This window comes from Bombus impatiens, unplaced genomic scaffold (assembly GCF_000188095.3).
Source record: "Bombus impatiens unplaced genomic scaffold, BIMP_2.2 scf_0474, whole genome shotgun sequence".
Taxonomy (NCBI): domain Eukaryota; kingdom Metazoa; phylum Arthropoda; class Insecta; order Hymenoptera; family Apidae; genus Bombus; species Bombus impatiens.
Window position 1 is genome coordinate 78,150 of NT_176893.1, and position 14,104 is coordinate 92,253.

The window sequence follows — 14,104 nt, forward strand, 5'->3', positions numbered from 1 at the left end:
TGGTATATCAATATTATCAATATGATTACAAAGCAACTTATAATTAATGAAAAAGCGACTAAATTTAAAATTTTTACATTATATATATTACTTTCATAAAAATTTAATACTGTTTATTTCTTTATATAACATCCCTAGGAACTCATGCTGTTTTTTCCCTAACAATTATTCCGGAATGTGGTAACAAGACAAGTTAGAGGGGGTCAGAATAATAAACGTTAGGCGTGTCGGCGTCTGTTTTTAGTACTTTAACAGAATCCTGTACTAAATAAGTAGCTTTATTATAATAATTTTTAATGGAACTAATATCATATGTAAAAGAAATGTATTCTTTGTTTTAAAATGTCAAAGCAGCAAAAAATTTCAAGCTTGAAAAATGCTTCGTTGTTCATATCATACCATTTTATAATTCGATAAAATTTCAATTTTACGTTTGATACATTTACGTAAGTACATGTGCTTGGTGTTCGGTCACGAGTGGAAGAGGGTATGCTCTTATGGGGTAACAGCAGGGCGGTAGCCTTTGCCGGGGAATGGAGACGGAGAGCGTAAAATCGGGGGCTAGCGAGCATAGCCATAGCCATCATAGCAGAACTTCTCAAAAACATCATCGTACTCATAGTTCTAAATCTCATCACAGGCAACATTCACATAGAAGTACCAGGTACTTTAGTTAATCAAAAGAAAATATAACTTAGCTGAAGGCTTCTTTTTATGACCTTTTTGTTAACATAAACATTTTTTTGAAGGACAAGTCGTAGTCAAAAGAAAGAAAGACACAATTTAGATTCCACAGAAATGGCACCTTTTCAAACAACTGTTAATGTAAGAGGAGATAGTGTTGATAATTTGGGTCAAGAAGTTATAGAAGTACAAATTTTACCTCAAGATGAAAACTGGGGTGAAAATACTACAGCTGTCACTGGAAATACTTCTGATAGATCAGAATCAACTGAAGATGTGAGCCATTGGCCAAATGAGAATGATGGATCATTTAGTTCCTGTAATCGATTTATGGGGCCGGTTATAGCAATGATGCTTGGATTAAGTGCTTTTCTTAGTCCTATAACAATGGTTATATTGCCTAAGTTAGGATTTTTTCCTGATTCTACAACTGTTTTAACTATGCAACAAAAGCTTCAATTATTATCTTGTAATGCTGAATGTAAAGGCCAATTACTAGGTTTAGCCTTTAAATTGGTGCTATTAGGTATTGGGAGTTGGGCTGTGTTTTTACGCTCAAAAAATGCTACTATGCCACGCATATTCTTATTCCGAGCGGGAGTGTTGCTTCTTACTACATTATGCATTTGTACTTACTGGTTATTTTATGTTGTTCAGGTACATAATTTTATTAACTTTCAAGATCTTCTCAACTACAGTATTTTTATATCATTATAAATTATAGGTTACTGAGAGTGCTAAGACTGCTGCTAATGGTGAAATAACAGAATATAAAAATTTAGTAAATTATGCAGGTACTCTTGCAGATACTCTACTATTCATACATTATATTGCTATATTGCTAATTGAAATTCGCCATCAACAGCCTATCTTTTATCTTAAAGTAAGTGCACTTCATTCTTGTGTAATTACTTCTTTATATTTATTCTTAGTACATTGTATTTATAATAATGTTGATATTTAAGATTGTAAGATCACCAGATGGTGAATCCCGATCTTATGCAATAGGACAATTGTCAATACAGCGAGCAGCAGTATGGGTATTAGAAAGATATTATACAGAATTTCCTATTTATAATCCATATCTAGAAAGACTCCCAGTATCAAAATCTGGTAGAAAACAGTCAAGCTTCAAGTTTTATGAGGTTGATGGTGGAGTAACTGGCAGTGTTCAGTCACGAGGAGGTAGTGGTGATAGAGCAGTCATAACAACTCAAACTCGTCGTAGAGATTCCAGTCACAATGAACGTTTTTATGAGGAACATGATTATGAACGTAGAGTACGAAAACGTAGAGCAAGATTAATCACTGCCGCTGAAGAAGCATTTGCACATATAAAACGTTTGCATTCAGAAGTTGAGTCTACTCCAAATCCTGGTCCTATGGATCCCATGGAAGCTGCACAAGCAGTATTTCCATCTATGGCAAGAGCTTTGCAGAAATATTTAAGAGTTACGCGGCAACAACCGCGTCATTCTGTTGAGTCTATTTTAAATCGACTTGCACGATGTTTGGCTCAAGATGCAGCACCGCGCGCATTTCTAGAACCCTTTTTCGTAACCAGCCCTGTTCTTTCAAACGAAAAAGAACGACAGAAAAGATCGCATCATTGGGCTTTAGTCTGTGAAGGAGAATTACCTTCACGACCTCTCGCAAATGGTTGCGAGTTTCAGTTACGACAAGGTGAAGTAGCTCTGTTATGTACAGTATATCATTTACCTCATTTTCATCTTACAGAACAGCTCGCACATCCTAAATCTAATAAATTCTTACTAAGATTAAATTCCGAAACGTCGGTTTAGTAACATTATAAAACCAATAGCTTTTTTCGTTTTAAGATAATTTACATTGAAATGCTGATATTTGTAATGGAAACAAAACTTATTAACCGTTTGAGTCCCAAGCAGCGCGATATTTAGATTTTGTGTTGAAAAGTCCCAGTACATTTGAATGCTACAGACGACTGACGGTATTTTGTATTTCATTGTTATCTTCTCAGTAATTTTTATTGAACAAAACTTGAAATATTTATAAACTAATAATACGCATATATAATATAAATGTATTTCATAAAAATAAGAAACATAACGGGCGAAACATAACGGGCACTAATGCGCCGCTTGTTTCTCTTCGTAATCGATTAAGACAGGCGCTATCACACTGTTCGGGATTTTTCGATCCTGTTTTTTCAGAGACCTCTGGGACTCAAACAGATAAAATTGCGAAATTTTTTACTGTATATAAGTGAAGAAAATTACAATAATACATATTTAAGTACTGGAAATTAAATACAATTATAGAAAAAAATTGATATTGAATCATGCAAGAAGATAGTACACTTAAAGATAGCTTTTTTAAGGGAATGAAGTTTTGGAAATGATAAAATAGTTTTTTATGCAGAATCACAGAAAGTGTTCATCTCAATAACGTTTACATATCTTCTTTAGTGCAGATAATAGCAAAATAAAAGGACAATATAACTTTTCCATTTATAATTGTAGATAAGAGAAATTCATATTTTTATGATGTGAACACATCTATATTTATTTATTTCATTATTTTACATATTATTACTTATATATTAGTAAAATAAACTTACTATATTTTTGGGTAGTTTTATATCAGTAATTAAAACCTCTTAATTATTTTTCAGTAAGTATATATGTAATTGGAAAACTAAATCTTGAATATATATCCCCCTGAGTAAATTTTCTTTCTTAAGGAACTTTACAGAATTACTTTAATGTAAAAGTATTATAAAATGTATTATAATTAATACATTATTTATTGCATATTTAACATTCATAAATTTTCGTTATATGAAAATTTTTATTTATTGAAATTTATTACAACAACTTTTGCAATAGATAAGAGAAGTGTTTAAAATGAGACACTCTGGGGAAAAAGAAATACATTCCTGCACGCAATATATTTGTATAATGTGCTGTTCAGTTCATACAAATACATTTATAATATGTAAGGTGACATATGTATCTATTACTTCAAAGGTATAATATCTTCCATGACTTAAAGTAAATTAAGTTTTTCTTATGATATGTTCTATATATATAAATTTACAATATAGAATATATTACAGTAAAATTTTATAAATTTAAGAATGTGGTCATTTTTAGTTTATTTGAATTTATTATTATCAATTTAAAGAATGTTATTTTAAATTCTCAAATATAAAAAAGATTGCAGTTGTGATAATCAAATAAGACTTCAGAACAAAACATTTTTAGAAATTTATAATTTTATATTTTGTGAAAGACATGCAATCAAATGAGACTATTATGAATTATAAGATATTTATATAATTTAAATATCGTATAATTTTTCATTAAATACTGAAGATATGTTGCAAAATGTCTGCTTAAACTTATTTCATTATTTTAATACATAACTTTACTATTTCATTGCTATGATCAAATATTAACTTCCTCATATAACTGTTGTTGAATACTATATTCCTACATTATTTACATCGTTTATATATAATAATATTGAATGTATTAATTTCAACATTTTTTGTATATCTTTTACATAACTTCTACATTAAACTGTTATTATTCTATATTTCATTTTGGAAGGCTGATAATATTATATTTTGTTTGAGACTATGCTTGCTATTAGAATACATGTACAGTAAATAATATGTGTAATACTTTACATTCACGTTAACATATGTATATAAAGTATATACATCTCATGAATGTATAATGAAGTGATTAATATAATAATGAAACTTGTTATACAAAAGAAGGTTTAATGTTATAATACTCATTTTCTTTGCATTCCTGTTTAATATCTAAATTAGGTAGTAAAGAATAAAATTATTTGATATGATGAATGTATGGGATATGATGAGTAAATTTATATATGCTTAAAAAATTATTTATAACATATCATTTAATAACAAAAAGAAATGTATGTCACTTGCCACTGCTCATAAATTGTATTATTTAAGATTAATCGTATTATTTAAGTAAGTTAAGGATATTTATGTCTAGAGACATAACAATTCTTCTAATGCAACATTTTGACAAATATATGATGATGTGAGTAGCTTTATCTGAGATTTTTTATTTATGTTGTGAGCTTGAATGTATTAATTGGTGAGCAAAATATACTTTCTATGTATAAATATTATTCATTTTAGATATGATATATTGCTCTTCTCTCTTTCTGCATAGAATGCAATATGTGGATAATTTACTTTTATAGAGTTTTGCTATATTTTGTAGCAAAAAAACAACGCACAAAATGAAATTTCATCTCATAGAATGTAAAAAAAGATAATAAAGAGATTTGATTATTACTTTAATTTTTGTTTATAAATTTTAAACTATTTAATCCAAAAAAATTCATGTGTAAAATATATGTTTAAACTAATACATGAAATATATACGTAATATAAATAAAATCTTCATTTCCTATACTTTATGTATAATATTTCTTATAGTTTCGAATAAAATAATGTATATGATAAAAGTTAACATTTTTATTAAAACCCAATTTTCTTTATTATAGCAAGATTGAATTTTTAATTACTTATTTATTTTTGTACAATATAAAATTTGAATATACTTAAAGTAATGTAATAAACATTTCCTCTGACATTACTTTGTTACAAATGTATCGAATTTAAAAATTTAATCGATATATTTATGTATAAATCGATCTTAACTAAGAAACGTCACGCGCCAAAAGCATCGCTGAATCCATGCTGAAGTGCTGAATCTCACGGATGAAGAAGTAATATAGAGCTCCTAATATGGCTAGCGATAAAAAATCAGGAAAGTCTTCAAAAGGTACGAAGTCTACCACAGAAATATTATCTGAATTTCAAATGCTTCGCAATGAACAAAGGGCAATGGCCAATAAATTATCAGAAATGGAGATGGAACTAAATGAACACAAGTATGTGTTTCCTAACCTATATTCTTTATTTTTATTGCTTACTATAAATATATTTTAAATATTTTGAACAGGTAGCAAAAATAACTTGACATAAACTTTCATGCCACGAAATTTTAATGAAAGTTCTATAATGAAACAATGTTATAAATTTATTTATAATGTATCTTCTTTCAGATAGCATACATTATCATTTTATTGCTTAAATTTTATTGCTTAAATGATATTTTTTAGGATCGTAATTGATACATTGAAAAATATAGACCCGAAAAGAAAATGTTATCGAATGACTGGAGGAGTTTTATGTGAACGTACTGTAGAGGATGTAATGCCTGCATTGGTAACAAATAAAGAACAGGTTAGAGTTGTCCTATTTTTTTTCATTGTTAGTTAAAATAATTTGCATGTATAATTTTTTATTTTTATACAATTAAAAATACAATACAACATTGAAAATTTGTAGTTAATTAAAGTCATAGATGCCCTAAATGATCAGTTAACAAAAAAAGGACTCGAAATAAATGAATTCAAAGAGAAGCACAACATTAGAATTAGAGGACAACAGGATATGCAACAACGACAAGGTGAAGACAAAGATTCCAAAGAAGCAAAAAGAAGTGCTGTAGTTGTTAATTCACTATTAAGCAATTATTCATAAAATCAAAATTTTCTATTTACAATACATTTCCTGCTTACATATAAATCACATTTTGGCACTTATTTATTACATCTTCAAAGATAATATTGTATTTGAAGTATATAAATATTCAATTTTCTAATGATTATGTATTTTTTGATTTTTCTTTATCGATAAAAAGTATATAACTTCAAATAATTGCTTTGGTCTTCTATAGCCATCAGTTATTACAATTCAATTACAGGATTATTATCAAATCAATGTATAAATCAGTCACTGAAGAATAGTAAATTGAAGCAAATTTAAAATTTATAGTAAAAATTTTAAAATACAAGGATTGTATCACGAGTTGCAATTATACGAGAAATCTGAGTTTCCAGGGTCGGAAAATTTAGACGAAATCGAATGAGATCTTAATACATTTGTATTGTTCGGATTCTTGAAACTTTTGGGATCATCTGCTTGTGCTTAAATTCCAAATTTAGTCGTGGGATATCGAAAAATATAAGAGAATCGAGGTCTTGTCAGATTCTTCATTTCTATGTTTATAAACGAAATTATTTTAATCATAAAAAAGAATTAGAATTTATCTTAATTTTGAGAAAGTTTTTTAAATATTTGATTTTGTATTATTGTCATTTGTTATTAATCAAATGTTTTGTTGTTTACTATTTATAAAAAAATGCATTAATTTTTTATCACAAGTGAAATATTGTTACAAGTAGGTTTAGATTAAAGTTTAATTATAAAATGGAATAGTTAAATATTTGTACAAAATAACTTTATTTTGTGAAATAATTATACTAGTGCGCAAAATATTATCTATGAAGAATTAGAGCCATATAGAGGTATATAAAGCTTTCTAAAATTGCTATGAATACAACATAATGTAATTCTTCAAATTCCTTTTGATACAGTTCTGTGTATAAAAAACTAGCTCCACATTTTTTTTATAAAGAGGATATTATCATTAGTAATAAAATATATAAATATCTAAATTTTAATTTTTCATAAATTACTTATGAATAGAGAAATTATTATAATTACTTTATAAATATACGCTGTTACAAATTTACAATTTACTATTTATAGTAATTATAAAGGCAGTAATAAGCATCTAATACAGTATGTTATGTAAATATAAAAAGGCACCATTGTATGTATTATGGAGATATTAATGTTCACGATTCCATCTCCATACAGTAGCATCATCACAAACACATAACAAAACTGAACCATCTCTACTTAAACTTGTTTGACGTATAGGTGCAGTACATCGCGGATGCTGCAGTGAATAACAGCGTGCTTGACCAGGTTCATCAACTTCTAAGTCCCACACATATGTTCTACCCACTTGATTTCCTAAAGCTATTGTACGCTGGCAAAAATCCATTGAAAATCGTATAAACCATATATCACATTCCTTAAACTCAAACCTATGTAAAACTGTAGCGCTTGTTTCTCCACTGCGTAATTGAGAATCTTCAAGGCGTCCTGGTTTCCAACAAACAATACAATTTTCACAAGATTTACTTAAAATGAAGTCACCATACCATTTAACACAATCAACATAGTTACGATGAACATCCCGTGTAGTAAAATCTGGAAAGTGTTGAAGTATCGAATCAAAAGGTCTTCCATTACGACTAGGGTTACAATAGTAAGACTGCTTTATTGCTTCTTGCATATCTGCCTTATCCAATGACCATAGTTTCAGAGCATGATCCATGCCACATGAAATAATACGTTCTCCTTTCATATCAAAGTCAGCACTTAAGACTTCATCTCTATGACCTTCAACACCACCAAATATTGCTATACATACATCAGTTTTTATATTCCATAATCTAAGAGCATGATCTTTTGATGCTGAAAGCAATATGTTTGGATCTCTAGGATGAATTTTTAATTCATTTATTGCATGTCCATGTCCAATATAATGTTTGATGCAAGTCATAGTTACAGGACTAATAACTCTTACAACACCACGTGATCCAGCAACTGCTAATAAAGGTTTCCCAGAATCATCATAAGTCCAAGTACAAGTGTAAAAATTTTCTTCTGGATCAGGATCTGCATAACACTGACGTAATCTGATATTTCCTCCTTCTGGACATTCATAAATGCTTACTCGATTGCTTCCTACTGAAGCAAATATTAATGGTTCACCTTCTTTTAAATGATGATTAAACTGTACTCCAAACAATGGCTGTCCATGATCTTCTTTAACACTGCAGCAATATTTGTAAAGAGGCTTGTCTGTACATGGTTTATATTTTGCTGTTTTACTTCTACGCCGACCTTTTCTTCTATAACGAGCACTGCGGGTAGGTGTATCACTGCGATGGGTACCAGCAGTTGAATTGCTGCCAATACTACATTCAGTTTCATCACTATCGTTCTCACTGTCTTCTTGACTAGAAGCATATGCTTGATTTTTACTATTTGTTTTCTTCATTTTAATATTAATAATATAAGAACAGGTTTTACAAAATTTTATATCAGTAGACCAGTAGTAGGAATTCCACTTGTTATGCCCAATATAGCTTCCACTAAATTCAGTATTCTATTACTTAATTGAACACAAATTTGTGGTTTCTAAGAGGAATATAAAAATTAATAGAATAATTATAAATTACAAAAGGAAATATATACATATACAACTTACAAAAACATTAGCAGATAAAAATCGAATATTGTATTTCTCTCGTATTTTTGCTGATTTGTGGGAAGTCAATCCCATAATATTTGAAATTCCTCTACAATTTACAAGGCATACAGCTCCAGAAATTATATAATGTTCATCTATGAGACTTATATTTGTTTCTACCTTGAGAAATAATTTTCTTCGATATTAATATTATATCATAAAGACTATAATTGTTAGACATATATACTTATATCTACTTACTTCGGATAAAGATTGTGTAGTTCTCCAATCAAAAACAAAAATAATGAAATCGATACCAAGACTTAAGCTCGATTCTATGATTTTAGCAACAAGTTCACACTGATGTACGACAATACGCCACTTCCTTTCTTTTGCACTTTTATGTAATCCTTCAGAAACTTTGCGACATAATTCTGCTGGCCCTACAACCTATAATTATCCTTTACATTATAAATATTATTTCATATCAACAAACATTTTTTAGAACTCAACATAACCTCACTAAACTGAATATTTACTATTTTTCAAAAAGATGACAGAAATGTGTATAAAAAGTAGTAAGAAATTATTACATTACTTAATAAAAATACCAAGATATTGTATTTGTTGATATATCTTATTAATAATACTACATAAATATCATAAATAAATACAACAGCATGAAATATTTGTAGAAAACAAACGCAAATTAATTGAATTCTTTCAAATATTCTTTCCTGCTTAAATGTACAAATATAAAGTAAAAACTCTTTTAATAAATAAAAAAATATCTTAAATAACAAGAAATTACAATAAAATAATATTTATATTTTATTCTTTTAGCTATTATAATAGTTATGTATTATTTGAAAAAACTTCTAGGAAAATTCTATAAAATAAAATAAACATGTAATAATTACATTTAAAAATTACAAACGTACCAAAAGAGAAATTAGACAATCATTTCGGGATACACCACAATTAGTGAGTACCCCCGCCATGTTTCCATCTTTGCCAACTGTCTTACCGCTTGCCGCCACTGTTGCCAGGAGAATTCTCTCCTCAAATTCCTTTCCCTTTCGACTCTCGAGAAATACATGACGTCATATTACCTCTACTACCATTCAACAACTTAAATGTCGCTTGTGTCACGTGATATGAATTTGTTCCTCCACTCCCATTTGTACACTAACTCTATTACTCCACTAACTTTATTACTGCCAGAGAGGAAATAAAAGTGCTCATACTAATAAATTTGGTTGTTCCCGGACTAGTGCTACACCATATGGCGAAGAGCTGAGGTTAACTAAAGTTAGCATATACAAAAACCTATAAAGTTAGCGATCTGCCCTGTTTGGTTGCAATTTATCATATACAAGAATCTATGTATTTAAGCTTAAAGTTAGGGATTTGATCTGTTTAGTTACACACTAGCATAGACAAGAATCTTTTGAGTTCCACGCTGCAAGAACCTATTTAATTGTGCGGTTATACAGAAAAGTTCATATCTAATCATTTATCCGAGATAGACAAGTACGAGAATGACAAAATAACGCAATAATGAAACTAATTATAAATTTCCTAAGAAAGAGAAATTAATTGTTTACTATATTTTTTTAGAGAAGAAAGGAGAATATTCTGTTCCAAACGATAATGAATCAGTAAAATGATGTTAATTTTAATATTTTTCCATACACCATTTAAATTTAACATTAATCTTCGGCACTTGGCGTGTATATTTTTTCATACACTGTACTGGCATGAATATTTTTTCACCGTTGCATGGAACCACGTATTCCTTTTCCTCAGTATGTACGCCGGTGTTTGTTGAGACGAATTCAACTATCTTGAAAAAATAAAAAAGTTTGAATTTTGAGTTAAAGATCTCACCTTATGGCGGGCCTTTAATATTTGTGGATCACTTTGATTGTCAGTCTCTCCTTCTCTTTCACTTTCATTGTCATTTTCTACGTCTAATATGTCTAAGACCTCAGTTTCGAGAAACAGAATGATTTCTACATTTCCATTATTGCAACACTTAGGTCCCGATTTTTGTACGATTATCAAATGTTTCCTGTATTATCAAAAAACGCAACAATAGTTGAGAAAGAATTGTGCCTGTAGACGAAGGTGAAGACATACAGTACGGGCATTTTAGACCATTTTGATGATATCTTAGGATTTACAATAAAACAATTACATAGCGTTTCTTTATTGAATATCTACTACTGATTACAGAGATAGTGACAAATTTTTATATTAAAACTTTTATATTATTGATCCATTTTTTAATGAAACTTTCATCAACATATCCGTGATATTTTTGTAATTAAAATAACATGAAGCACGATATAATTGGTTAAAAAAAATAAGAAAGAAAAAGTTTCTTCGTAAACGAAAGACGTTACAATAAGCAGAGAACGCAGGTTTTCGCCCGACGACTTCATGTTCCTGCGCGCCCCGAAATTTCAAAGCGAGCTAGCGAATTCTTTTATTCCTACATATGGCTCAATTTCTTTTTTTAACAACTGATAGCTTGAATTATCTGATATCTTATCTGAAATGTAATTGCAACGTAACTTTATTTTTATTCAAAACCGCATTCAAAACTGTAAAAAAATATTAGAAGCGAATTCAAGGTAGTCATGTTCACAGCACGTTCTCTAGATTCGGAAATGCTGAACTCGCGTGGTTTTACTTTGACGTTCGTCCATATCGATGATTGTATCAAGAATACTCGGAAAATCAGGCGTCGCAGTTACAAACGTCGGGGCCGTTGGTCCATGACACCATATGGCGGGGAGTGTTCACTCTTTCTCTTCCGATGTTTAAGGGTGACGAAAGTAAGGCAGCCGACCCAGGTGTTCGAACTTCAGATTTTCTTACAAGTTTCTCACAGTTATTACAAATTACGATGAAATTGTTTACATTCTTACAAACATTAAGGTCCTTTTCTTATTTAGTTCAGAAATTTTTACCCTTACCATATTAAATATTTTCCCATATTAAATACCATATTAAATTTGTTAACGATTTCTTTCTATAAATTGACTATTATTACCTGATTTTGGACCGTTTTGCTGTGAATATGTCGAGCGTAACAATAAGGAACAAGTTAAACAGTTGAGATACAACAGGACTCCTCACACAGGCATCGATCAGATCGATCGACAGCTCATAGATGGCTTGCAATATTTGATTTTAGTAGTAAGCGTACATGTTACACTACTGTCATTCTCAATATCTTGTAAACGCGGGTTCCGGATTAAGTGGATAACCCTATATGTTATGCCGATATATTGATTTCTAAATTTATCTCAGCTTCACTGTCATTTTATCCTTGTAAAAAATAAATTTTAATTATTTCACGCCAACTTCGTATATAATCGTACTCTGTTATTCTAGAAATAAATATTATTGAATATTTTGGGGAAAAATACGTCTTACTTTCCTGGTTTTATTTCTATTAGATGCATGGTAGTATACATATATTCGTACGGGAAAAGGAAAATGAATTAGAAAAAAGAGAATGAATCCCGACATCTTCGTCCGAGAAGAGGACTCTTCGTCGCAAAAGGTGAGAATGTGATTTCCTGCTGACCGCCGAAACTCTCTTGTTCGTAAAGTAAAACAAAACGATCACTATGAAGTCATCCTACAAAACAATCGTGTTCCGAATTCTACAGTTTCTGAAGAATTAATTTCTTCAATGATTCTAGAAGCATTGGAAGGAGAGCATTGGAAGGAGAGCTTTCCATTAAAAGTGAAGAAGATCCGTGCCCGAGAAGACATCAAGAAAGAAGGGTGCAAGTCTCAAGAGTCAAAAGGAAGGGCGAAGAGCAGTTGGGATTTCCTCGAAGACACAAATTTATACTTGAATAATACAAGTGTAAAATTTGACTTAAACATATTGGATAGTTTTCCTTTATAGAACGGTCTATTGACATAGAGACATACATACATATTAGGTATATCTAATATTTGTGAATATATTTATTATTTTCGTTGTTTTTTGTTAATAAATTATTATATTCTGACATTTTGTACTACTTCTATCCCTGTTTTATATGTGTCATCGTTTTCCCAGACTGCCGTATCTTTGTGTAAAAAATTCATAGATATATTAAATTTTCATAAAAATTTTCGATTTTCTTCTGAAGTGAAATTTTCGCTACCAATGTTGACATAATTTACCATATTTTTTAAGACAATTCATTTATCTAAAATTTTCGTTAAAAGATTTCATATTTTTATTTCATCTTTTGTAATCCCTCTTCTATTTTTTTGTCATTCTTTCGCTAGATACCATATGAGAAGTGTCGTCTGCTTTCAATATAATGTGATATGTTCATCTTAATATAATCCTCCTAATTTTAACAAAAACAATATTCATAGAATTAATAAATAGGAGTCAGTAATGAAAGTAAGATGGATAGAAAGCGTGGTTAGTTACATGATTGCACAAATTAGTCGTTACGTCTCCATGTCCTTACATCTTAGCCTATAGTTAACTGGTTTTTTTATTTTTATCCTTTTCATAAATATACCTGAGATACATACATTTTGTCAGAAATATTATTCATTGCTCACCAATTTATTGCTAAAAAATTGATATTTTCATTTTACTATAACAAAAACATTATCGTGACGGAAATAAATATAATGTTAAATCTAAAAAAATATTGCGTATAAAAGATATATTAAAATTATCGCATCATTTCACTGATTGATTATCGTTTATAGAATATTCTCCTTTCTTCTCTAAAAAAATATAGTAAACAATTAATTTCTCTTTCTTAGGAAATTTATAATTAATTTCATTATTGCGTTATTTTGTCATTCTCGTACTCGTCTATCTCGGATAAATGATTAAATATGAACTTTTCTGTATAACCGCACAATTAAATAGGTTCTTGCAGCGTGGAACTCAAAAGATTCTTGTCTATGCTAGTGTGTAACTAAACAGATCAAATCCCTAACTTTAAGCTTAAATACATAGATTCTTGTATATGATAAATTGCAACCAAATAGGGCAGATCGCTAACTTTATAGGTTTTTGTATATGCTAACTTTAGTTAACCTCAGCTCTTCGCCATATGGTGTAGCACTAGTCCGGGAACAACCATTCAGCACTTGACCGCATGGTGCAGTGCCTAGACTGTGAAACAACTAGAACTACGGGCGTGAGCACTTTCATTTCCTTTCTGACACTA

General features: G+C 29.7%; 4 protein-coding genes across 4 annotated transcripts; 2 read left to right on the forward strand and 2 right to left on the reverse strand.

The window, feature by feature from the left end:
- Positions 1-116: 116 nt before the first annotated feature.
- Positions 117-3,667, forward strand: LOC100746503 (vang-like protein 2). Its single transcript, XM_033321596.1, has 4 exons — positions 117-664; positions 750-1,341; positions 1,409-1,567; positions 1,650-3,667. Exons 1-4 carry the CDS (start codon positions 534-536, stop codon positions 2,484-2,486), a joined length of 1,719 nt encoding a protein of 572 aa, XP_033177487.1. The 5' UTR covers positions 117-533; the 3' UTR covers positions 2,487-3,667.
- Positions 3,668-5,232: 1,565 nt separating this feature from the next.
- Positions 5,233-6,439, forward strand: LOC100746937 (probable prefoldin subunit 2). The gene is made up of 3 exons (XM_003490735.4): positions 5,233-5,607; positions 5,839-5,962; positions 6,068-6,439. The coding sequence occupies exons 1-3, from the start codon at positions 5,462-5,464 to the stop codon at positions 6,260-6,262; spliced, it is 465 nt and encodes a 154-aa protein (XP_003490783.1). The 5' UTR covers positions 5,233-5,461; the 3' UTR covers positions 6,263-6,439.
- A 561-nt stretch (positions 6,440-7,000) lies between these two features.
- Positions 7,001-8,735, reverse strand: LOC100747057 (polycomb protein EED-like). Its single transcript, XM_003490736.4, has one exon. It carries the CDS (start codon positions 8,697-8,699, stop codon positions 7,416-7,418), a length of 1,284 nt encoding a protein of 427 aa, XP_003490784.1. The 5' UTR covers positions 8,700-8,735; the 3' UTR covers positions 7,001-7,415.
- On the reverse strand, positions 8,692-10,013 carry LOC105680960. Its single transcript, XM_012387456.3, has 4 exons — positions 9,833-10,013; positions 9,153-9,341; positions 8,910-9,071; positions 8,692-8,839 (listed from the first exon to the last, which is right to left on the reverse strand). Exons 1-4 carry the CDS (start codon positions 9,890-9,892, stop codon positions 8,738-8,740), a joined length of 513 nt encoding a protein of 170 aa, XP_012242879.1. The 5' UTR covers positions 9,893-10,013; the 3' UTR covers positions 8,692-8,737.
- Between the last annotated feature and the right edge of the window lie 4,091 nt (positions 10,014-14,104).